Below are 26,629 nucleotides of genomic sequence, written 5' to 3' on the forward strand. Positions count from 1 at the left end.
TAGGAATACTATATCTGTCTCTAATTGTCTTGTTTCTCGGTCTATAATGTCTTCTCTTCTATTCGTTAGCTATATGCCAGAATTTGTCCTATCTTATCTCTAGGTTCTCTATTTATGTCGTAGATATGCATCGGTTAGAGTCTTGTGAATGTATATAGTCATCTCTCGTTGCATGTCTACTCTCTATTGTCTTCTCTGTCTGCATATTTGTCTTGTTCTCACTATTGTATGGTCTCCTCTATTTCTGTTGTTCCTCTATATTTGCATCTAGGTCTATCTTTTATCTCTGTCTCTCTATAGTCTGTCTATCATTTGTTGTATCTTCTTTCTCATATGTCGTCTTGGTCTGTCTCTCTCTCTATCATTTTGTCGGCTTTGTATCATGTATCGTGTTCGTGTATGTAGGTCGCTGTTTGTCTGTCTGTCTGTCTCTTCTGTAGTCTACGCTCTCTTGTCAATGTATGATCTGTTCCATGTTTGTCTATGGTCTTGTTATGATCGGGATGTTATCTCGGCTGTATCGGTCTGTGCTGTATCTCGCTCTCTGTCTGTTCTATCGGGGACGTCGTCTGTGCTCTCTATGTAGAGTATGGATGTAGGTTAGTTATGGGGGAGATATCTCTGGAGATCTCTCCTAAGAACATAGCAACAGACCAGCAGTGAGGAGATAGAAGAGAAACCTCCCCGTGGAGAGGAGAGGAGCGAGAGGTAGAGAGAAGAGAGAGCGAGCGGAGAAGACTGAGAAACCGCACGAGCGGAGCGACAGAGCGAGAGCGAGGGGAGAAAGACGACGAGCAACGAAAGAGGCGAAAGGCAAAGGCCTAGAGGCACAGGGATAGGATGGGCGAGCGAGGGGAGCAGAGGATAATGTGAGGAGAAAAAAAATAAATGTAATGTCTGTGCTATCTATGATAGCTCATCTCTTCATCTCCTCCCTCTCTACACCTCTATCTTATCCCATCACTATCTACCATCTATCTACTCGTATTTTATCTGTGTCTCTCCTATATGTTCTCTATTCTGTCTCATCTGTATCTGGTCCCTCGTCTGTCTTCTCTGTCCTGTCTCTTCTCCCTCTCTCTATATTACCCCTCCCACCTCTCACTATCTCTTACTCTCTTTTTGTCTACTCTATCCCTCTGATCTCCACTCACCTCATATTCTGTCTCTGTCTCTCTATGTCTTCTCTACCTCTCTCCCACTCACAGCTCTCGTCTCTTGTTCTATATCTGTCCTATCTATATGTCTCTATCTGTTCTTGCTCTATCTCCTGGTCTATATGTCTATATCTATATCATTCTATATACCTGTCTCTCTGTTCTCTCTATCTCTACTCTTGTTTCTCTCTGCCTGGTCTTGTTAATATTATTGTCTCTCTATAGTCCACTGTAGATCTCACTATAGGTATGGCATGTATGTCTCAACTATATATATTATGTCTATACTATATCTATATGTATATATAGACTTATGATATCTATTTTTGTATATATATGTATGTAATCTAATCTCTATACATGTATGTTGTTGGTATGCTTATCTATATGTATGTATGTATATATATGGTTATTAGGTTCAGGTCTCTCTCTCGGTCCTATATTGTCGTCTATCTCTATATATGAAAACTAACTATATATCTATCTTCTCTATTAGATGTATGTTCTTTATCTGTCTAGGTCTGCGTCTCTCGGGTTCGTAATGTCTGTCTATATGTCTGTCGTCGTCTGCTATGTATGTCGTCTCATATATGTATTCCCTTGTATCTATTGGGGTCTTATGCTGTGATGTTTTTTGTGTGTATGTCATATCTATGTATAGATAGCTATGTAGTGGTGGTTCTGGAGGATAGGGCGAGAGAGAGGAGAAAAAAAGAAAGCAGGGAGAAGTATCTAGCGACGGAGAGGAGAGAGAGAGAGAGAGCAGAGAAGAAAGGAGACTGGACCACCGCAAGCTAGCGCAGGGTTGGGGGGTGGCGAGGGGGGAGGAGCGAGAGATAGGCGATACGGAGCAGGTAAAAGGAGAAAAGGGAGAAGAAGAAGAGAGGATGTATGAGAGAGACGAAGAGATGAGCGAGGGAGCCGAGACGAGAGAGAGGAGAGAGCTTCTATGTCTCTTCTCTTTTGTTTTCTCTATCGTCTCTCTAGTACTCTCTATCTATCTCTGTCTCTCTCTCGTAGCGCTCTCCCCTCTCCTCTCCCTCCCTCCCTCCTCTATCTGTATCTCTCTTGTATCGTCTATCTCTGTAGCGCCCTCCAACGGAAGATAGAAGAGCAGAGTGCCAGAGAGAGAGAAACGGTTAAACCGGAAAGTCAAGGAGCGGAAAAGAGAAGAGAAAAAAAAAAAAATAAGAGAATGATTAGTGATATAGTCTAAACAAGTAGATCTCGTACTATATAGATCTCGATAGAGATGTCTAGTGTTAGAGAGCGAGCATCTCTGCGAACAACAGTACGGGCGAGAGAGAAAATAAGAGAAACACACACAAAAAAACGGCAACTAAAGCTAGAGAAAAGAGAAAAAAAAAAAACAAGAGAAAGGATGGAGAGAGACGAGAGAGAAAGAAGAAAGAGGAGAGAGAAAGAAAGGAGCAAGACAAGAAGGATAGGGGTAAACAGAAAGACAAGAGAGAGCGGAGGAGAGAGGATGAGAGAGAGATTGGAGATCGAGAGATGGAGCCAGCGAGCGGCGGAGAAAGACGCGTGAGAGATCAAAGAAGAGAAAATGATCTCCCCCACTTCCCTATCCTCCTTTTTTCAATTTACGCAGCGCTCGGGAGAACGCTCAGAGGGCAGAGAAGACAAATCGAAACGAAAAAGCGGAGGAGGAAGAAGAGTAAAACAGAAGACACGTAAGAAAAGCAAAGAAAGGAATAAGGAAAGAAAAAAGACAGAGAAAAGGCACAGACGAAAGAGAAGAAAACAGCTGAACATCTCTACGAGAGCGGTCTCTGCGAGAGTACGGCGAACGAAGAGGAAGCATGGAGTCGACCCGGCAAGGAAGAACGAATAAAGCGAGCGAAATGACCCCTCGTTAGCGATCATATCTACCGACGTCTCAACACAGCTACGTGCGAGCGCTCTCTCTCGTCTTCCGCTATCTCTCGCCTCGCACGAGGGTAGCGAACGAAAGAACGCGATCGAGAAAAAAGCCCGAGGCGCGCCGACACAGCGAGAAAACACGGCGAAAACAACAAAGCAATCAACAAAAGACCTATTCTGCGATCTAATATATCTTTATTCTTCTCTCTACATCTCCATCGTTCTCTCACTCCTTATCCATCTCTCCCCATCACTATCAAGCGCTTCCCGACGCTCTATCTCTCCCTCTTTTTCTCTCCTCCTCTCTACTCTCCCTCTCCCCCTCCCTCTCTCTCGCTCTCTCTCTCTCTCTCTCTCTCCCTCTCCCTCTTTCTCTCCCTCCCTCTCTCGCTCTCTCCGAATAAAACCGACTGTTTCCGTGAATGTGCGAGCTGCCTCCGTGCAAGCAGCCATAATTGGGATTATTCAGGAATAATTCGCCTAATCCAGCCGCGTTGTTTTTCTTTTTCCTTTTTCTTTTTTCAGATCGTGATTTGGACAGTGTTGGGGGGGACGTGCATCCTCTCGTGACATCGCTGGATTTGTCAGAAATGTATTTGTTCTGTCACGGAGGCTTTTTTTTATTTGATTGTGGACGATTATAAAATGTAGTCCACCTTCGCTGGACAGCAAAACAAAGACTGCATATTAACAGTTTGTGGTAAATAAAAATAATTCTGGCTGAAAATGGGAATAGAGACATATCGAGGCTGTTGTCTGTGTGGACTAATTGTTCTGCTGCCCATAGCCAATATACATGCCAAGGCGATTCATTGAGGGGATGCGCGATGTGTTTTTCCTCCTCTCTAACGTTTGTGGGTGGGTTATTATAAGCATTGAAAATCTGACATCATTTGGATATATGTGAACACAACAAGGTATGTTTTTTTTTTTTAATCGCGTCTGTTTCTAGCCTTCTGGAATTCCATCTTCGACGTGATGCAACATATAAATCTGTTTTCTCGGATGATATTCAGACACAAATGAACACATCCCTCTGTGAGAGACTGGAGAAGGGTGGCGGTGGATGCTTTTTTCCCAAATGTGGCAGAGTCCTCACCCCGGATTGTCTGATCAGCTGTTGATTATCATTATTATTATTAGATCTTATGTTTATTATATATTTGATTTCCTCGCGATGGATTTATGCATAACAGGTGTTGTTTGAGCCCAGCACGAGCATGAGGCTTTATTATGTGCTTTAACAACCAGTGAAACAAAGCGACTGGGATCATTCTTTTGTTTTTGCCTTGAGAGAAGAGCAGATCCAAAAAAGATGAGGGGATGAAAGGTAGGTTATCATCTGTCTCACACACACACACACACACACACACACACACACACACACACACAAACGCACGCACGCACACACACACACACACACACATCAGAGGTGATTTTGACACCTGTTCATCTGTTTTTCAGTCCAGCCTGTGTCAGGCCTAGCTGACATGACAGCCATCTAATCAGGTGAAATTATATTTGTCAAGGTGGCAGAGGGTTGTTGTATATGGAGGAAAAATAAACCCACAGTTACAGAAGATCATATTGTGTTTCATGGCCTACATAGACAAGGCCCACCCAGACAAGCACACTATGGTTTATTATCATCTCACGCCAGTAAATGAGGTTTTAGATGAAGCTGCATTTTGAATTTCTGTTTTTTTAAACAGATTTTTTGAATCACGGCTGATTGTCGGCTCCTCGCTGAGGCCTGACTGATAATCACGATGGCAACTTTCTCCTGTTGACTCAAATTCTCACACGTAGGCCTACGCTTAAATAAATAAAAAAACAACAAATGGCTGCCTGCTCTGCCATATTTTATTTTTACGTGCTGTGAAGGGTACAGATTACACCCTCTTGACTGTCACGCACACGACCAGCAGAGAGAAAGCATAAAATGTTCTTTGCTAATTTACAACATCTCTGTTTGTTGGACATGCCCAGTGTTGGTTGTACTGTGTCTGCTCCACCCCCCCCCCCCCCCCCTGTACACCCCCATGCATTCACTCAAACACCCACACTTGCACAAAGTATGTGAGCTGTTGTATCTTAGCAACGGGCAAGGTAATTACTGAGAGAGCCAAGGAGCTGGCATGCTGAAGAGCTGCTGATCTGATCCCAGCCTCAGAGAAACAGGAAGGCAAAGACTTCCTCTGTGTTGCCCGACACTATGTGCTTTATTAAATTTAAGTTTGGTTTACGTTTAGTTTTTTAAGAACCCTAACAAGCACGTCAGACATCTTGTTTTTCATTCCTCAAAATGTGTGTCTCTGTTCGCAGGTGGCGAGGTTGTGGACAAAGAGGAAAAAGATGAGTCTGTCATGTAGAAAAGATCCTTACGGCTTCTCCTTGTAGAGACGAGAGAGCCGTGGGAGACGACGGCTGTAGGGGGATCTGTAGTGTTTATAAAGGGGCCCGAACCAGGCCGGCGCTCGTGGAAGGTGATACAATGGCTAACCAGAGCTTTGCCATCGATGGCCCGGGCAGTCTGCTGGCTGTGCTGGCTTCACAGAGTGGGATGGCGAGAGGAGGCAGCAGCAGCGGCGGCGGCAGCGGCAGCAACAGTGGAGGAATCTCTGCCACAGATGTGTCTGCCTACTTTAAGCTGGTCTTCTTGGGTTTGATCATCTGTGTCAGCCTTGTGGGCAACCTCTTGGTCTCCCTGCTCGTCCTGCGAGACAGGACACTTCACAAGGCTCCCTACTTCTTTCTCCTGGACCTGTGCCTGGCCGATGCAGTCCGCTCCGCCGCCTGCTTCCCCTTCGTGTTGGTTTCCGTCCACAACAGCTCGGCCTGGACTTACAGCGCCTTGAGTTGTAAAGTCGTGGCTTTCATGGCTGTGCTGTTTTGTTTTCACGCTGCCTTCATGCTGTTTTGTGTCGCTGTCACCCGCTACCTTGCCATCGCCCACCACCGATTCTACGCCAAGCGCATGACCATCTGGACCTGCGCCGCCATCATTTGCATGGTGTGGACTCTGGCCGTTGCCATGGCATTCCCACCTGTCTTTGATGTGGGGACGTACAAGTTCATCCGTGACGAGGATCAGTGCATTTTTGAACACCGCTACCTGAAGACCAATGACACCCTGGGCTTCATGCTCATGCTGGCCGTGGTGGTGCTGGCCACCCACGGCTTCTACGCCAAGCTGCTGCTGTTTGAGTACCGGCACCGCAAGATGAAACCGGTCCAGCTCGTGCCGGCTATCAGCCAGAACTGGACCTTCCACGGTCCTGGGGCCACGGGGCAAGCTGCGGCTAACTGGATTGCAGGGTTCGGTCGTGGCCCCATGCCACCCACTCTGTTGGGCATCAGGCAAAACTTACACAATCAACACCGGCGGCTGCTCGGGATGGAGGAGGTGAGGTCGGAGAGGAGGCTGGGCAGGATGTTCTACACCATCACCCTGCTCTTCCTGGTCCTCTGGGCGCCTTACATCGTGGCGTGCTTCTGGAGGGTGTTCGTCAGGTCCTGCACCATCCCTCACAGGTACCTCTCCATCACCGTGTGGATGAGCTTCGCCCAAGCCGGAGTCAACCCCATCTTCTGTCTCCTGCTCAACGAGGACCTGAGGAAAGTGCTGAGAGCTCACCTGCCCACCTACTGGAGGACTAAACAACACCTTCCCCAGGATGAGGCCTACTGCATTATGTGATCAGACAACGAAGAGAATGTTTCAGGTTTTAAAGGGAGATTTGAAGTGATGTAACGCACCTTGGCTAAGTGTCTGTTTTGCACAACAAAATCCAATTTTTGCCAACAAATGCAGGCGCAGTGCCATTTTATTGAGAATGTTGATGTTTGAATAAATGTGTCAGGTGCAAACGTTTGAACAGGGCAATTAAAAAGAAAAGCCCTGCTAACACTTATATAGTTTCTGATGATGTACTGTATGATTAACAAGTAGGAAAGATCACAACTATCACCGCTCCAACTAAGTGTGACAGATGCCATTTTAAAATAACGTTGCCTTATTTCAGTGGGACACGCCCCAGAGCTTTCAACTGAGAATGAGTTAGTGTGTCACACGAGGCACAAATCAGACACACGGAGGGTTGAAAACCTTGAATAAATGAGCTGCGGACTTTGAATAGAAAGTGTTGATCAGAGCGTTACTAACTCTGAAACACATCAAGGAACTCAAAGGGTCTGAATGGATTAATAGACCACCCCGGACGCCTTTTCATGTAATTCAAAGAAGACTGCAGAATATCGAATGGACCCAATAACCTTGGATACATTTAAATAGCTGTTGTGAACCCGAGAAGCCCCTAACATGCTTGATTTTTTGGACTTGATTTAGGGCGTGTCAGGTTTCTTTGTATCATAAAAAAAATTGCCTGTTTTTCCTTTTATTTGTAAACTATACATGTTAAGCAGATGACACTATTTTGAAATATGACTTGATTTCATAATGTACAGACTGTACAGGAATGTATATTCCTGCTTGTGTGTTTTTATATAGCATTTGTGTGTATGTGTGTGTGAGCGAGCAGGGAGGGAGAAAGATGAGAGGAATATAATGATAGAATAGGTTCCAGTAATATTGAGTCAATATGAAAGCAGCCTCATCTTGGTGTCTCAAAAACATGCAAAATTGAACAATATTCATATGGAAATGTATCCTTTAAATGGATTTCCGTAAAATGTATTCAGATTTTTTCAATGTACAAGCAAATGTGAAGTACAGATGGATTATGGAAGAAAAAGAAAGGGGACCGAATAATTAGAAAACAACACTTGTGCATTGCAAACAGGCCGGAGGATTTAATGACTTGAATGATGATGTAAATTACGTCTTAAAAAAAAAAAAAAAACATTAGCGAATGAACATTTATTTGCAAATGATGATCTTGGGAATGTTTTTAAAGTACTGTTATGCTCTCACCAGAATACAAAAAAAAGAAGAAATGAAGTGGCACTTAATGGGAAGGAAACTTGAATGTTACCAGGCCCTCTTATTACCCCCCCAACATAAATGTCACCATTTAAGGGTCCTGGATTACAGTGAGTTCAAAATCTAATCGTCTTCAGGCTGGATACGACCACAGGGATGTTTGTTGTGTGGAAACCGGCTCAGACTACATGAAGTTGTCTCCAAATTAAGATTCATGTAATACAAATGTCAGACCTACAGTATGTTAAGCATAGATATATTTGTGCAGTCAATTTTCTAAATGTGGACATTTGCACTGCATACTGTATTAGCATGCATTCCACTGCATTTCATAGATTCAAGACCGGGGATTACAACTTGTACAGATGTTGATTATGGGAAAACAAAGTGAAACGGGAACTGAGGTTCATACTTTTTACGTCTGGCATTCCTTCGCAAGATGATATTCTGTAACTGTACAGTTTAACTGAGGTGGTTCTTTTGCCCACTCATCAATAAAGACTCTACTTTTGATGCATTCTGCCTGGATGTTGACATGGCTGGAGAACACTGAACAGGAAATAGACCGCTTTACATGTAGCACACATTACATCCTGTGTGCACTCGAGGTAAATGTGTGACAAATCTGCATATAAATGGTGTAGGGTCAAAATGATTTGTGATTTCTCACTCAAGTAAAAGCAACTTTTCAAATCAGTGGAGACAGGTGTATAAATAGACAAAAGAAACTGAGGAGTTAGAATAAATTATACAAGGATCAAACTGAACTATGTGGGAACAAAAAATGTTTCTTAAGATATACTTACCTTCCTGCTATAGCCTCTTTCCCACTGGACAAAACACAGCAACATCTGGCTTTTGTCTTCTGTGGAAAAGGTTAAAATCAGCATTAATTCCCGGGACAAATGACTCTGCAGTCGTCACGGTATTTATCGGCTCCAGCTCCGATCGGCAGGGACGAAAACATGACACCTGCGTGTTGAAGTCAATAAAAAACGAATAAAATCAACATGGATTTGGACAATTATTATAATGTATTAACGTACAAAACATACAATTAACATGCTCTCCTCAAAGCCACCAGACTCCATTGACGGAAACAGTAATTGTCATTGTAATCGATGATTGTAAAACACACTTCATTCAAACTCGACAGAAACAAAAGTAACGCGTCTTTGTTCGTCTCTCCACTGTTCCTCTTTGTCTGAAAGAGAGTAACAGATATAAAAAATTAACTAACCACCAAAACATTCTTTCTGTTTACTAACCCTGCTTTCCGTCCGGGACGTCAAATGTGACGCACCAGAAAAAGATAACTTTTTTCACCACCGCCCGGGATAAGAACTGTTCCAAATTCAGTGTAAACCGTCAAGAATTGTAAATGTTATCATTTTACTTTGTTATTATTATATCTAGTGGTTATTTGCATTAAATTACACAATTAAAATGATTGGGGAATAAATGATTGTATTTTTATTTAAACACTTGCTTTGATAAAATAAAGAAATCTTGGCATTAGTAGTTTTAATCATGTTTTATGAGCTGTGTCAGGAAGTTAAACAGGTCATAATTACCTCTTTAATATCTGTTTATATTTACTGTGAAAACATCTCAACTGGATTTATTCAAGATTAAAATTTAACACGTTATAATTTACCTTTGTTAAATACTATTTGTTTTTACTGAATAGTAGCTTGAATAGCTACGTCATGATGTCACTCAATGCTACATTTGTTAACGTTAAGCTATCTTTAAATAGGTATTGTTGTACGTGACATTCGTAATATTGTATGACACTGCTTAGTTATAGTTCCTAACTGTATGACTTCTCTATCTGTGGTACATTTACCCAGGCTAGGAGAGCTAAGTTACATTAGCTGTTAGCTGTTAGCCGTTAGCTCCGTTTTTTAGCGAAGCAGGACTGTGCAGCCCACCGGCTGCTAACAGCTAACAGCTAACGGCTAACAGCTAAAAGCTAACAGCTAACGTTACCTAGCTCTCCTAGCCTGGGTAAATGTACCACAGATAGAGAAGTTATACACTTAGGAACATGACTAAGCAGTGTCATACAATGTTATGAATGTTACGTACAACAACACCCATTTAAAGATGGCTAACATTAGCACCTTAAGCTACTGGTCACACCAGACACAGTGAGGCCGCAGCAGCACCTCTGACTATCCTGCACTGAGCCGGATGATTTTTATTTTGTGAGGAGGAATCTGTTGTTTCTACTTTCAAAAGTTACCTAGTTGAGATTTAAACTATTTAAAACAAATATATTGTGAGTGATATAAAAAATTCACAGTGAGTTCATTAACATTTAGATTTAAAACTTGCATTTGATATTGGTAAAATAAATTGCATGCAATCTATTTTTACCACATCAAACGACATAACAAAGAAGATTTGATAGAACAAGAATAACGTCAATAAAGAGAACTGCTTCTCTGTTCGAGGCTTTGCAATCTTTTGTGTAAACCGAGAAACGGCTCAATTGACCAGAAAAACTAATTGTATTCTTTATAACTCACATAATGATTTTGGCACAATGTCTGGATGAATACCATTTCATTTTACAAGAAACTAGATTCCCCTGTAACAGAAGAAGAACCAAATCTCAACGCATTGACTGCTGATAATAGAAAGTATGTATTCCACATGTAAAGCAAATCTTATGCAACCAACCGTATTACATAATTACGCTCTGACATTATGAAATAAAAGGGAAAAGATGGAGAATGTAATGTTTTTCAGTCAATGATTGCGTATTCTCTCGATAAACAATCAGCCTATATTCTGACTTTGAATGAAAGATAATTTAGCTTTGTGTTTATTTGAGCGCTCAGACTGCGGCTGAGAGAAAAAGATCCTCTAATAACAGGTTGTGCCTGCCTCTCTGTCTCACCATAGCTGATGTTGAAGATTCATCTAAAACGCTTATTTTTAGTTCTTTTCCCACCACAACAAAGGCTGTCTTACTCATTTGGGAAAACGTACCCTTACCCACTGTATGTTTTCTGAAGCGTTTCTGTGTCGTCCTATCAGAGCACTCGAGTTCACGCAGGAAAACTTTCCTGTTTCTCTCTTGGATAGAAATCGTTGCTGTTTTCTGTTTTGTTTTTTTATCAGCACCTTTCCTGCCTGTTTCAAACAAAGCCTTGTCCTGACCTTCCCAGACAGCAACCATTCATTGTGCTTTCACACCCACACAGCCTCACACACACGTCACAATACCCTCTTCAACCTTGAGAGGAAAACAATCAGAAGTCTGAAGGGCTGCATTTGTGCATTAATCATACATAATGTAATCGAAACGTTAAATTACCCATTCCCTGTGAAGTTTTAGTGAATTATTTATGTCTGTCTCCAACACTGAGATAATAACAATAATAATATTAATAATGATAAGCTTTCTTTATAGAGCATCCACGTTACAAAGTGCTTCACAAATAAAACAGACACATCATAAATCATCATGCTTAAAAGCAAAAGAAAGAAAGCCGTAATAATTATTATGTTTATAGCTTCCTGGGCTTAACATTTTTTAATTTCTACATTTGTCGGAGCTTCAGTGACCCATCAAAGGGCTCCAAGAAATATTTGAGGGTCACCAGACACCTCCGCTAAACAACATCATGTTGTTCTTGTGAAAGACGACTTTCTTCTCTTCAGCCTCTAACAATCCTGCAAATTAAATCACGGAAACAGAAAAGTCTCCCTTATATCCACTTCTAACACCATGAGGGGTCTTAAATCGACATTGTACCTGCAACTAATTGTGATTTGTTATATAATGATAGTGAGGATGTTTTGGGGTTTGACTGTTGGTGCTTTAAAGAGATACGTACTCACTAACTGTTGAATACAACGACACGGCAGCAGTGCTTTAGGCGAGACGCTAACATGCTAACAGTGACAATGCTAACAACAGTTGTTCATCAGCAGTAAACACTAAAGTATTGGATACATTTAAAGTTTGACCGAGATGTTACGCCGGATGAAACGGCACCAAAGTCCGGAGGATTCATCCTCTGGGGAACATGCATGTCAGCAAAAACTAATTACTATTCCAGCCTCCTTGTGATTGTTATGATTGATGGCCAAATAGGCAAAGAATCAACTTTGTTTTCTCAGCTAGAGCATTATTGAAGCATATCCTCTGTTGATGGTAAATGGAAGCAATACATCTGACCTGTGGCCCTTTGCTGCAAAAGAAATAAAGAAGCAATCGTCAACCTCTGTTGCTGACAGATGAAGCAAAGGCAGAACAACCAAAAAGTAGTTCCTTGAATGAGTCAACATGTCTCACTGTACAGCAGAAACAAACAGCCTGGAACAGAAACAAGGCTTTGGCCTCTATATCTTATTTACCAGCTGATGAAGACGCTTCACAGCGGCCCTTCAGTCCACCGTGCTGTGAAGGGATCAAGTCCTTCGGTCAAACCAGACACCCCCAGCTCGTTGACGTCGCTCTGCATCGGCCAATCAGCTCGCTGCTCCCTCACTGCGAGTGGGACTCAGAATCCCCTCAAATAAAACCGCCTGTTTGCTGTCCTGCCTCCAAAATGGTGGCACGAGCTCCCCACTGATGTCAGGTCAGCAGACAGTGTTCACACCTTCTGTCGCAGACTGAACACTCACCTGTTTCCACTGCAGCTCGGCCGACACAATAAACAATCTTATTTCTGTACGTGACACATAAGTACATGAAGCTGATGCACTTACATTTGATTGTTTGCACTGTGCACAAATGTAACGTGTGAAAATATATTTAAAAAGAAAAACACAGTGCAGACAGTTACAGTAGTTTATTCTGTATGTGCATTAAATAAATTATATAAATCTGCAACCAGCATGAACACACACACACACACACAGATTAAGTACAAACACATACTTAAAAACACACTGGTTTTGTCTTTTGTGACGATCCATCGGAGATGATCACAGACTCTCAGATTCATGCACATGGTCTCAAATGCAAACAGGCAATTGCAGAACTGAAAGCAAACCAGGCAGTTTTTACTACACTCGATTACACGGCTTGAGTAACAGTTACATAAATAGTGAACTAGATCAAAGCCAGAGGGACGTCAGATACAAAGTGTTTCTCTGGAAGATCACGCTGCAGCCTCTGCACATGAAGTCAGTCATATCTGTACAAGTCAAAGGGAAGCCATGACACATGCACGGGAGTAGTGCTCTTTACGTTCTTTCTCAGCTGCACACACACATACACAAACACACACACAGACACACACACACCTTGAACTTCTAAGACATCCCTACCACCTACGCAGCACGGTGTTTATCTGATTGCACTTGAGTTTATCATTACATGAAACGTTTGATGCAGCCCGTTACATTCCAGTGAACACCGACAGACTTGTTGTTGGACGGCGCCGCCCTTTTCTATGCAGTGGATGGAAGTTTTTTGTTTTTGTTGTTGCTGGAGGAGGCGTCACTTCTGCTCCCGCCTCCAGATGATGACCATGCCGGTGGAGTCGGCGGACGCCAGCAAACTCTCGTCGCAGTTGAAGCTGACGTCCAGCACCGGCCCCCCGTGACCCTGCAGCTTGTTCACGATCGCCTTGGTGTTGCGTTCGACGTCGAAGAAGTAGACGCAGGCGTCCTCGCTGCCGGTCACTGAGTCCGCAGGAAAAATCAGTAAGTCAAGAAGTTAAATCTAAATCTTAAGAATTGATTAAGATAGAAATAAATGATGGTTTATAGAAACAATTCGCTTTGGTTTGAATGCGTGTCTCAATATTTTACACTCAAGGTCACATTTTTAATTTAATTAATTATTATTTTATATATTTATATATATTAGAGGCTTTACCATTTATTATAAATAGAGAAACATTTTGTATGCAGACTTACAGACATGCAACATTAGAATAAAATAGACTTATACGCATTATATACATACATTAATGAACAAACCCAAATGATAAAAGTTGTAATAATTATAATAATTATTTAAAAGTTAAATGTAAGACTTTTAAAGATCTTTTTAATAGAAATAAATGTAACAACCATTTGTATTTGCAGTCAAACTAGCAACAGTATGAGGGAACATGAGTAGCATACAAATACAAATAAGTGCTAGAACTATTTTAAGTTTAATATATAACAGTAAATGAATATAATTACTTCATACAACGACAAACAGAAGCAGAATTTAATCTGAATCTTAACGAGCTGCTGGAGTTTCACACAGAAAACATTCATTTCGATTGTTGTTTCTATTCGACTGCCGAGCAAATAAATTCTGAAGCCTCGGTTGATTATTTGCAGTTAACACGACATTAGAGCGTTTATTGTAAGACCTATAATTAAACTGATCTTTTGAAGCCTAAAATTCAGACAATTGAAGCCTGCAGCCTGCGAACAGCCTCAGAGACGGGATTAGAATTTTTGACATTTTCCTGGATTCATCCAAACTTTCTCTTTTCCAACACAACATCATTTCTGTCAAATGTTGTATTTGTACTATGTTGTTTATCCTGTACACACGACATCTATTGCACGTCTGTCCGTCCTGGGAGAGGGATCCCTCCTCAGTCTCTCTCTGAGGTTTATAACATGTTCCCCCTTTAATTATGGGGTTTCTTTTAGGAAGCTTTTCCTTGTGCGATGCGAGGGTCTAAGGACAGAGGGTCTAAAGACAGAGGGTCTAAGGACAGAGGGTCTAAGGACAGAGGGTCTGAGGACAGAGGGTCTGAGGACAGAGGGTCTGAGGACAGAGGGTCTAAGGACAGAGGGTCTGAGGACAGAGGGTCTGAGGACAGAGGTTCTAAGGACAGAGGGTCTAAGGACAGAGGGTCTGAGGACAGAGGGTCTGAGGACAGAGGGTCTAAGGACAGAGGGTCTGAGGACAGAGGGTCTGAGGACAGAGGGTCTGAGGACAGAGGGTCTAAGGAAAGAGGGTCTAAGGAAAGAGGGTCTGAGGACAGAAGGTCTGAGGACAGAGGGTGTAAGGACAGAGGGTCTAAGGACAGAGGGTCTGAGGACAGAGGGTCTGAGGACAGAGGGTCTGAGGACAGAGGCTCTAAGGACAGAGGGTCTGAGGACAGAGGGTCTGAGGACAGAGGGTCTGAGGACAGAGGGTCTAAGGACAGAGGGTCTGAGGACAGAGGGTCTAAGGACAGAGGCTCTAAGGACAGAGGGTCTGAGGACAGAGGGTGTAAGGACAGAGGGTCTAAGGACAGAGGGTCTAAGGACAGAGGGTGTTGTATCCTGTACAGTCTGTAAACACTGAGACATGTATAATTTGTGATATTGAGCTGTATAAATACATTTGATTTGATTCACGTTTATGCAGAAAACAGCTTTTACATTTGCAGCCGCTGCTCAGGGTTCAGTTTAACGTGCTGCAACACGTCCCTGACTGACGCTTCTCCAGGGTGTTTCTTTACGAGTGAGATGTTTCAGTTAATTGGACACAAACCCGATAATTTAAACACTGACGAGGTTTCAATGTGACATAAACTGCCGATTGTTAGGAAATAATAAAATGTGAGGAGAGTCGAATAAGGTGAAGCTCCGAGGTTGATTGAAGATGCTGAATAAGGTTTAAACTCTGTATGTGCAGATAGAGATGAGGCTGCACTCATATGATCTGTATGACACTATTAGTAGAATTAGATTCCAGTATTTCTGCGTAGGATTGTTGAACGAAACATAGAAGTGATCAGTTACAAAACTCCAAACGTGTTCTTGAACCAAATATTCTGCTTCAATCAATTTGTTGTTGTTGATCCTTTCACTATAAATTACATTTATACAACCACAATAACAAACATTTATTCTTTTCCCATTTGTTAAAGAGATATCGTCCAATAATACGACTTCAAATACCATAAAACTCTCCAACTCTTTGGCAGATAAACACTTTACAAAGTCATTTAAATGTATTAAAAGCTAAACTAAGCAGCATATGTGTTGTAATACTCAGTTCAAACATCACAGCAGGAACACAGAGACTTCTTACCCACACAGGCCCCCTGTCTGAAGGACATGAGGGGGCAGAAGATGCTGTGAACGTGCTGAGAGCCGTGCTGGATGGGAAAGCTTCTCTTCAGCTGGAGTGTTCCATCGTTGTCCACCACCCTGCCAACGCACACGAGGCAAAACTCATCAGATTCAAAGGCTTAAAAAATAATGACATGATTCTCAATATTATTCGATAAGCTAAAAAAAACATAAATCCCATGTTCTTCAACACACTCCTTTATTACCGTTAGCATACGGGTGAGTCCCTCTAATATCTATTTTATATTACAATGAAAACATCTGGATTTATTCAAGTTTTCACGTAAAACTACATTTTACAAGACAACATTTGAACACACCATGATAACGTTATAATTCACCTTCGACCAATACTTTACTGAAAAGAGCTTGAACGCATCATAATGCAACTTAATACAACCTCAGTTTACGTTAGCTGTTAGCTACGCTACCCAAGCAGGACTGCGCTGCTAACAGCTAACGTTAGCTAGCTCTCCTGCAGATGTGAGTAAGATCTCAGTTTGTTCACATTGAGACTAACGCTGTCAGTCACGAGTCATCTTTTCAGATTCATCGCAGCGACTTGGTACCGAAGTATTGGTTCTTGTGAAATTCCTAATCTCTTGATTCGTGGATTTATTGACGCACAAATAAATAATCTTCAACTATTTTGCGAATCTGTAAATCGTTAAAGTAATTCTACACAAGCAAAAATGGCTAAATGTGCAGTTTTCAGCCTCTTTAATGTGGAGATGTCCTGCTCTGTTTATATCAGATTAAAGTGAATATCTTTGGGTTCTGGACACAACAAGACGTTTAAAGACGTCATGTTGGACTTTGAGAAACAGGGACGGACATTTCTCACTATCTTCTGACATGTTGTAGAACAAACGACGACTTGATTAATGTAATGAGAGTAATGGCTGGCTGCAGCTCCAGATACTAAACTGACACCCTCACACACTGACGCCCTCACACACTGACGCCCTCACACACTGACGCCCTCACACACTGACGCCCTCACACACTGACCTGTACAGCAGAAGCTTATTGACACAGGCGTTGATCAGCAGGGAGGGGTCTCTGGCCTCTCGGCTAATCCAGGACCGAGCAGAGATGCTGCAGATGGAGCTGCCTTCACTCACCACCAGACGCTTGGCTTTGGTCAGCTTCCCTGGTGGTGGGGGGGGGACCGGCAGAGACACATCAATCCTCTCAACCAGAGAAAGCGCATGATTCGAAAACTAATTAGAATGTGTGATTCAGGCGCTGCACACTTCGCCCTCTGCCAAGTATAAAAAGCTGCGTACCTGTGGCCATGTCGAAGAGGAAGGAGAAGATGCTCCCCCTGTCGTCCCCCGCCCACAGGATCCTCCCTGGAGCATCAAAGGAGAGCGACAGCACCCGGCCCGTCAGCTTACTGGAGCCCCCCTTCACCTTCTTCCCAGTGGAGATGTTCACCACCTGCAGGTGGTGCTTGCTGTTTCCCACCTGCAACACAGAACCAGGAGGGAGGGCGTTATTTTCCACAAGGCAGCACTGAAAAACTGACTGCTGCAGTTAGACCAGTGAAGACCAGTTAGACCAGTGAAGACCAGTGAAGACCAGTTAGACCAGTGAAGACCAGTTAGACCAGTGAAGACCAGTGAAGACCAGTTAGACCAGTTAGACAGTGAAGACCAGTTAGACCAGTGAAGACCAGTTAGACCAGTGAAGACCAGTGAAGACCAGTGAAGACCAGTTAGACCAGGAAGACCAGTTAGACCAGTGAAGACCAGTGAAGACCAGTAAAGACCAGTTAGACCAGTTAGACCAGTTAGACAGTGAAGACCAGTTAGACCAGTTAGACCAGTGAAGACCAGTGAAGACCAGTGAAGACCAGTTAGACCAGTGAAGACCAGTGAAGACCAGTTAGACCAGTGAAGACCCAGTGAAGACCAGTTAGACCAGTGAAGACCAGTTAGACCAGTGAAGACCAGTGAAGACCAGTAAAGACCAGTGAAGACCAGTTAGACCAGTTAGACCAGTGAAGACCAGTTAGACCAGTAAAGACCAGTGAAGACCAGTTAGACCAGTTAGACCAGTGAAGACCAGTTAGACCAGTGAAGACCAGTTAGACCAGTGAAGACCAGTAAAGACCAGTGAAGACCAGTTAGACCAGTGAAGACCAGTGAAGACCAGTGAAGACCAGTGAAGACCAGTAAAGACCAGTTAGACCAGTTAGACCAGTGAAGACCAGTTAGACCAGTTAGAAGACCAGTGAAGACCAGTTAGACCAGTGAAGACCAGTGAAGACCAGTTAGACCAGTGAAGACCAGTGAAGACCAGTTAGACCAGTGAAGACCAGTTAGACCAGTGAAGACCAGTTAGACCAGTGAAGACCAGTAAAGACCAGTGAAGACAGTTAGACCAGTTAGACCAGTGAAGACCAGTTAGACCAGTGAAGACCAGTTAGACCAGTTAGACCAGTGAAGACCAGTAAAGACCCAGTGAAGACCAGTTAGACCAGTTAGACCAGTGAAGACCAGTGAAGACCAGTTAGACCAGTGAAGACCAGTTAGACCAGGAAGACCAGTTAGACCAGTGAAGACCAGTTAGACCAGTGAAGACCAGTAAAGGACCAGTTAGACCAGTTAGACCAGTGAAGACCAGTTAGACAGTGAAGACCAGTTAGACCAGTTAGACCAGTGAAGACCAGTGAAGACCAGTGAAGACCAGTTAGACCAGTTAGACCAGTGAAGACAAGTTAGACCAGTGAAGACCAGTTGAGACCAGTTAGACCAGTTAGACCAGTGAAGACCAGTTAGACCAGTGCGACCAGTTAGACCAGGTGAGACCAGTGAAAGACCAGTAAAGACAGTGAAGACCAGTTAGACCAGTTAGACCAGGAAGACCGTTAGACCAGTAAAGACCAGTGAAGACCAGTTAGACCAGTTAGACCAGTGAAGACCAGTTAGACAGTGAGACCAGTTAGACCAGTAAAGACCAGTTAAGACCAGTAAAGACAGTTAGACCAGTGAAGACCAGTTAGACAAGTTAGACAAGTTAGACCAGTGAAGACCAGTTAGACCAGTGAAGACCAGTTAGACCAGTTAGACCAGTGAAGACCAGTTAGACCAGTGAAGACCAGTGAAGACCAGTTAGACCAGTGAGACCAGTGAAGACCAGTTAGACCAGTGAAGACCAGTGAAGACCAGTGAAGACCAGTAGACCAGTTAGACCAGTGAGACCAGTGAAGACCAGTTAAAGACCAGTGAGACCAGTGACAGTTAGACCAGTGAGACCAGTTAGACCAGTTAGACCAGTTAGACCAGTGAAGACCAGTTAGACCAGTTAGACCAGTTAGACCAGTGAAGACCAGTTAGACCAGTGAAGACCAGTTAGACCAGTTAGACCAGTGAAGACCAGTAAAGACCAGTGAAGACCAGTTAGACCAGTGAAGACCAGTTAGACCAGTGAAGACCAGTAAAGACCAGTTAGACCAGTTAGACCAGTGAAGACCAGTTAGACCAGTGATCTCTGTAAGATATGAAGCACTTCTTTGACATCTAACTCGACTGAACAATTAAACAGAAGTTTTATAGATTTAGTCGCATTACGGACTCGTGCAACATCCAAATCGCAGGAAGTGCAACGCGTGTTAAATGTGAAACATCCTTCTGAATGAAGTATTGTGGTACATCGTATTCTACAGAAACACTCTGAAACAGGGGTCCCCAAACACCGGGCCGCGGATCATTTGGGACGCACAGATAAGGGGTAATATTTATTGAAATTAGTCTGCAGGGTATTTTATTTTGAAAAACAACCACTTCCATCCGCACCTCTTCGCCACATGGAGAACATTTACATTATATATGTAATAATGAAATGATGTCATGTCTGAGAATAATGATGCAATAATAATAATCTTTCCCTTCAATATGGACTCCGATCACAATATCAGTCAACATAATCACAATTACATATTTTTCCAAATGTTCAGCCCGAGCAGTGAAACCCAACATCCATCTCCCTCATGTTCCATTTAATGAGCCGTGATTGGACGCTGCTGTGCACCTCCCGCTTTCATTTTACATTCAATGTATCAATTAATTTAAGTATTCGCCGATGAGAGCGCTAAGTGAAAACTAAATTATCTGGGACATTTAGCGGTTTTGTTTTGGTAACAAAAGATGACATTCAATACTAAAGCTTGAATCAATATCTGAGTGTGCGCGCTCACATTCACTTCCTGGGAGAAACGCTGAGAGGCTTTGCATCTGCACGCTTTGTGTGTTCAGAGTAAAACAAGATGCATTGTGGTTCTTTACAGCAGGGGTCAGGACCTTGTTCCTATCAAGGGCCATTTTATTTTTTACAACATCCTTCGAGGGCCGTACTAATTATTGAAGACGCAGCCCGTTCATTTCACTTTTCTTTCATGCTGTGCAAAAAAGCAACTTTATTTTTATCTGTTTTATTATAAATCCTTTATTAGTCCCACAACGGGGAAACGTATCTCGTCACAGCAGAAGAACATATGAAGTAAAAAGGCAGAACACAATAATTAAATAGAACAAAACATAATATAAGTACCAAGTGATATAAATAAAGTGAGTATTGCACATGGCAGTGATAACTGCACAGCAGTGGTGGAACAGTCTGTTCTTGGTGGGGGGGTCTACCTCTCTATCTGTCCATGTTTGTATGTTCCGCTCTGCAGAGAGCTGCTTGTTGGGCCAAACTCCGCCGAAGAGCGTTAACTTTATCCAAACACTCGTCCTTTCAGCTCGTACAGTTCGGCATGTTTCAACGCTCGAGATTATTTTTCATCACCGTAAGTACGTCCGCACAAACTCGACACACTGGCCTTTAACTTCCTCAAATAAATAATCATTCGTCCATTTCTCCTGGAAAGTGCGACATTCTGCATCCACCTTTCTTTACACTCGGCACGCTGCGTTCACTGATGTCAACGACCGTCTCGTTTAATATTTAAGTTTTTTGACATGACGTGACCACGTGATGACACGTTACGCTTGTGTTGTGTTCAAGGACCCTGACCATGGCCAGGAAAAACAGTCAATTGCCCGTTTAAAATATTGCCGTCTAGGATTTTTTTTGCGTGCGTTTTACGAATTACCTCGAGGGCCGGATCAAATGGTCTCGCGGGCCGTATACGGAGGTTCCCCACCCCTGATCTATAGCATGTAATGTACGTTGGAAAGAGGAATAACGGTGGTTTCTGGACGGACCAGATGCACGATGAGAGAAGTATTTCTCATGTTTACCCGGTGCTTCGTCTCTACGGTCATTTCCCCATTAGACGCAAACTAAATACTGACATTCGTACCGCTTCATGTCGTGGTTGTTCGGCGAGAACACGGTCGCATCGTGTAGAAAAATGGAGCCTTTGAGAAATCTAAATAGTGCGTCACACACTTTGTTTAAAACTCAATTACAGACTTTATAGTGAACGGCCTCATGTGACCTTCTGAAGTCTGAAGCAGATTATTAAATGTGACTGGAAATATTTTTGGAATTTTACTTCTTATAAAGAAATTCTGAACTCTCACTGATTTACTGCGACGGTGAAAACGTCACAGCTGCAGGATGTTGTTCCTGCGCTCATGATATCTGCACTTTGTTGTTGGGGATTTAAAAGTCGACCATATCGAGCAGCGGTCCCCAAACCGTTTCTGCACCACGGACCGGTTTCATGTCAGACGATATTTTCACGGACTTCAAAGTAAATATGACAAAATAAAATTATACGACCGGCATGAAAACAAATATAAAGTGCATAAAAAACCATACGCTGAAGCAGTGGGCTGTCTTTTAAACTGCCGCCTCGCCTAGAAGTTCACGGCAAATGTCCTTAACAGCGATTCTTCACAGATAGTAAAAGGTTTCTTCACCTTAGCGATACGGTCACTAAGTTGTTTCTTCTTCTGGTGGTTCTTCTTGTGGTTCTTCTTGTGGTTATTCTTCTGGTGGTTATTCTTCTGGTGGTTCTTCTTGTGGTGGTTCTTCTTGTGGTTCTTCTTCTGGTGGTTCTTCTTGTGGTTCTTCTTCTGGTGGTTCTTCTTGTGGTTATTCTTCTGGTGGTTCTTCTTGTGGTTATTCTTCTTGTGGTTATTCTTCTTGTGGTTCTTCTTCTTGTGGTTCTTCTTCTGGTGGTTATTCTTCTTGTGGTTATTCTTCTGGTGGTTCTTCTTCTGGTGGTTCTTCTTCTGGTGGTTCTTCTTCTGGTGGTTCTTCTTCTTCTTGTGGTTCTTCTTCTTGTGGTTCTTCTTCTTGTGGTTCTTCTTCTTCTTGTGGTTCTTCTTCTTCTTCTTGTGGTTCTTCTTCTTCTTCTTCTTCTTCTTCTTCTTCTTCTTCTTCTTCTTCTTCTTCTTGTGGTTCTTCTTCTGGTGGTTCTTCTTCTGGTGGTTCTTCTTCTTCTTCTTGTTCTTCTCTTTCCAAAAAAGCTCTTTAAAGACGTTTGTTTTCTTTTACTCGCTTGTGGGCTTCATCTTTGAAGCAAAGTATCACGTGACTGAGACGAGCGTCTTGACGTGTGTCATGACACACAGACGGATGTATCCGGTCATTTTTCAAGATAAAACATCTTTCAGACTGATAATCAAGAAAATATTGTTTTGTTCATTCTTTCTGTGCGGCCCGGTACCAAACGACCCACGGACCACTACCGGTCCGCGGACCGATGGTTGGGGACCACTGATATAAAAGATGAAACTGTATTTTAGATCTATTAGAAGTATAATACTGTAACACAACGATGATGCATCCTCACTCACGTCTTACTTTAAGTGTTTCTGTTTGTGTCGATGTCATGTACCCGAGCACAATTCTCTCACGCAAGTTGTTTCGGTACCAGGGAATTAGTGGTGGAGAACATGACAGAGACAACGTGCCTCACAGGGAACTCACCACCGTCAGGTTGTTGTTCATCGGCTGGAAGGTGCAGCAGAGCAACTCGCTGGATTCTGGGTCTCTGACTTCTCGGATGCAGCGACCGTCCTCCGTGTTCCAGATACGCAGAGTCCCATCGAGGGATGTCGACACAATGATGTCATTACTCAGAGACCAGGCGAAGTCTGTGACGGGGCCTCCGTGACCTTTCAAGGTCACCTTCACGCTGGGAGGAGACGGGGACAACGTCATGATGGACAGGCTGCCGTCCAGGGAGCAGCAGGCCAGGAGGTGCTTGTCATCGTTGGCAAACTGCAACCGTGGAACTGAAAGAACAAAGAGAAATGTTGCAGATTAAAGGGATAGCAGTGGGTTGCATGAGGTACAACTGCAGTTTGTAGAAACAGACAGGAAGTAGCAGCAGGAAGCTCAACAACGTTCTGCTGTGGACGCTGTATTTAGAATATTCTCCTTCACCTTGCTGTCAGACAGCCTCGATCGGTTGTTTGTTTCAATAACACAAACAAATTAACTGATGGAGGCAGCGCCAGCAGCTCCTGCGCTCTGTGAAGTAGAAGTACTGTTTTTTACAACGGAGTCTGGTGGCTTTGAAGAGAGCGCAGATGTCATCTTCAGTTCCCCGTCGCAAAGAGCCGTCTGACAGCACGGTAAAGCGGTTAAGTATTCTAAATATAGCGTAGCAGGACATCGCTTTATCTCTGTGCTGGTACTTCTGTCCAAAAAATGGAAATCTCACTTTTTGATGTATAAAAAATGAATTATCATAAATCAAAAACATTTTACTTACCAGCAGAGTCGACATGTTGGTCAAATATGTGGTGCATGCCAGCAAAAGCATAATTTTCACTCAGAGTTGTGTCCCCTGCCATGGCACGACTGGCCTCTGCCACTGACGTTGGCACCAAACTGCCCGGAGGCCTGCGGCCGGAAATAAAAAACCCTCCATGTAAAAAGCTTATAATCGATACAACACAGCTCACAACCCTCGCCTACAGCCGACTGCTCCAGATGAGGGAGCCCATCATTACTGCTCGTCTGGGTACCTCTCATCGTGCACGGCTCTGTTCATCTGGGCCTGTATTTGGTAGGAGCCTCTGCTGACGGACCGGCGGTGACCACGAGCCCCTTGGGCGCGGGGGTCCTCCTCGAAGTCCTGCCCGACGGAAGAGAGGGGAGGGGGGGGGGGACAGAACCTCGTAGAAGTGAGCGCAAGTAATAACACAAACAATCATAAACAAACATCAATATTTGAAAACGTATTGAAATAAGCAAATTAATGTTATTAATATAAGACAGCCATTACAACCAAGCTGCTCAGCTTCATGTGTACGAGCAATATGTAGTGTATGATCGTCTAACTGTCGTCGAGCCGATGGAGATAGATGGAGCCAAAACAAACAAAACGTGTTTTACAAACGCCCCATGATTCAATAACACACACACCCACACACACACACGGTTTTGAACCTGTCAATCACAAGGTAGCCCCGCCCTAAAGCCGACTCTGCTCTAAATGGGACATAATTTACTAAATTACTGTATTTTAAACTTAATCTTTTTTTCTCATAGACTTCTATACAACCTGACTTCTTTCTGCCCCCTGCTGGATATTAAAAGGAATGCAGGTTTAAGGCTTCACTTTTAAACTCAGAGCAGCTGCTGCTGTGACGGGAGAATTACTCAGCACAATCTAAGCAGAAGGATTGATGGATTTATTGTTTTGTTCTTGCAGTATTTGAAAACCACACTGTATCTGTAAGTGAATTGACGACATTTGTAAGACGTGTTTTGTTTGTTTGTTAAGTTTTGGCAGGAGAATTGCTCCAGATGGCTCTCATATGCTGCATCCTATATTTTCATTCCAACCCTCAGATATTTTTCCTATTCTTCCTCTTCTACGTCCCCTTTCTGTTTCTTTGGGTCTGACCTCCATGCGGTCCAGTGTGGTGCGGGAGCTGCGCACACTGCTGGCCCTGAAGCTGCTCTGCTCAGACAGGGGCCCGTAGCGCAGGGCCAGCAGCTGACTGCGCAGCCTCAGGTACTGCCTGCGCAGCCCCGGCTCAAAGCCACACTTGGCGTTCTCTCTGAGCAGCTGGCTGCGTCGGCGGATGTACTGAGTTCGGAACTGTGGGAACGTAGGCGTGCGGTAAGCATTGTACCTGCGGAGGGAAAGAAGTGACACACACGATAACTCACAAGTGATCCATAAGCAATTACACGTCTGAATAGCTTCTTCATCAGTTTAGACTATTAAAAGCCTGCTGCATGATTGAGTCTCACCTTGCGTCCACTGCCAAAACCTGCTGCCAAACTGCTGCCATTCCACAAGCAATCTGGGAAGAGAGGAGTCCACTGCCAGGGCAGGTTCCTGTCAAAATACACAACATTCAGGTCATTTCATCGCTACTTTAATCAGAATCAGAATACGGTTTATTGTAGGTTTTCACATACAAGGAATTTGCTTTAGTACATACATACACAGTAAGATGAATTAAAATGGATAAATAAGACTAAATATTGGAACAAATCATTTAAAAATGATAATAAAAATATAATAAAATAAGAAATGTGTACAGGAAACAAAAATAAGATTATGACAAATTACTTTAAACAAAACACGTACAGTAAATCTGAATAAAAAGATGAGCTGTGCCGTTTTAGAAGTGGTATTATTGTGCAAAACTGTCAGGACTAATAATAACAATAAACTTTATTTAAAGCACTTTTCACACAAGAGATGCACGAGCTGTGCAGTGTTAGAAGCGGTGGTAATGTTAAAAGCCACATTAAATAAATGTTGTTTAAAATAATTCATAAACTACATTAATGTCACAACAGTTTCACATTCACAGAAAGGAAATATCACCCCCCCCCCCCCCCCATACACAACGTGAAGCTACGTGACACCAGAACACAGTGAATGTGCATTGAAATGGTCGAAAGGAGCTAAAGAACGAACGTGTTTGTTTGAGCGTGCAGACAGGAAGTAGCACCAGCAAGCAGGCGAGCCTGACAGCTAACGTTAGCTAGCAGCTAGCAAGTTAGCCACAACATCATCTGCGATGTCCTTGCGTAAACATCCGGTTTCCCCTCAACCTTCAGTGTACGTGTACAGTCCGTCGGTTAGCAGCTGTACACAGAGTGCGAGGCACTGCACGGTTATAATAACGATCTTTAACGCGGAGAAACACAGGTGGAACCGGCTCACCTTCCTTAGCTTCTCTCCATCGCTGCTTTACAGTCAGGTCACGTGACGCGGCGTCACGCGCCCACTGATCTCGTGCGGAGCTGAAGATTCACATTTACATGATTCATCATTTATTGTGAGACAACATGGATTCATAGGCTGTAATAACATATATAACATAACATACATATCATAGGGTGTAATAACATATATAACATGACATACATATCATAGGGTGTAATAACATATATAACATAACATACATATCATAGGGTGTAATAACATATATAACATAACATACATATCATAGGGTGTAATAACATATATAACATAACATACATATCATAGGGTGTAATAACATATATAACATAACATACATATCATAGGCTGTAATAACATATATAACATAACATACATATCATAGGGTGTAATAACATATATAACATAACATACATATCATAGGGTGTAATAACATATATAACATACATATCATAGGGTGTAATAACATATATAACATGACATACA

At 42.9% G+C, this 26,629-nt stretch overlaps 2 protein-coding genes across 3 annotated transcripts; one reads left to right on the forward strand and one right to left on the reverse strand.

The window, feature by feature from the left end:
- The first annotated feature begins 4,243 nt into the window (after positions 1-4,243).
- gpr173 (G protein-coupled receptor 173) lies at positions 4,244-8,497 on the forward strand. Its single transcript, XM_029436502.1, has 2 exons — positions 4,244-4,368; positions 5,364-8,497. The coding sequence occupies exon 2, from the start codon at positions 5,533-5,535 to the stop codon at positions 6,736-6,738; it is 1,206 nt and encodes a 401-aa protein (XP_029292362.1). The 5' UTR covers positions 4,244-4,368; positions 5,364-5,532; the 3' UTR covers positions 6,739-8,497.
- Positions 8,498-12,776: 4,279 nt separating this feature from the next.
- wdr13 (WD repeat domain 13) lies at positions 12,777-26,192 on the reverse strand. 2 transcript variants are annotated; one of them, XM_029435642.1, is made up of 10 exons: positions 26,126-26,192; positions 25,198-25,285; positions 24,845-25,076; positions 23,961-24,070; positions 23,705-23,835; positions 22,915-23,222; positions 17,310-17,490; positions 17,032-17,173; positions 15,980-16,098; positions 12,777-13,629 (listed from the first exon to the last, which is right to left on the reverse strand). In XM_029435642.1, the coding sequence occupies exons 2-10, from the start codon at positions 25,236-25,238 to the stop codon at positions 13,445-13,447; spliced, it is 1,449 nt and encodes a 482-aa protein (XP_029291502.1). In that variant the 5' UTR covers positions 25,239-25,285; positions 26,126-26,192; the 3' UTR covers positions 12,777-13,444. The 2 variants fall into 2 exon arrangements, with proteins under 2 accessions (XP_029291502.1, XP_029291504.1); XM_029435644.1 differs by lacking the exon at positions 26,126-26,192 and adding an exon at positions 25,877-26,113.
- Positions 26,193-26,629: the final 437 nt, after the last annotated feature.

Source organism: Cottoperca gobio, chromosome 7 (assembly GCF_900634415.1).
Source record: "Cottoperca gobio chromosome 7, fCotGob3.1, whole genome shotgun sequence".
Classification (NCBI taxonomy): Eukaryota; Metazoa; Chordata; class Actinopteri; order Perciformes; family Bovichtidae; genus Cottoperca; species Cottoperca gobio.

What these genes read in the sequence shown, in the direction of transcription:
- gpr173 (XM_029436502.1), top strand. Translation starts at nt 5,533, where the DNA reads ATGGCTAACCAGAGCTTTGCCATCGATGGCCCGGGCAGTCTGCTGGCT.
- wdr13 (XM_029435642.1), bottom strand. Translation starts at nt 25,238, where the DNA reads ATGGCAGCAGTTTGGCAGCAGGTTTTGGCAGTGGACGCAAG. An exon ending in AGAGCCGTGCACGATGAGAG is followed by an intron (nt 23,836 to 23,960) that starts GTACCCAGACGA and finishes TTCCGGCCGCAG; the next exon opens with GCCTCCGGGCAGTTTGGTGC. An exon ending in CAGACAGGGGGCCTGTGTGG is followed by an intron (nt 13,630 to 15,979) that starts GTAAGAAGTCTC and finishes CTGCGGACTCAG; the next exon opens with TGACCGGCAGCGAGGACGCC.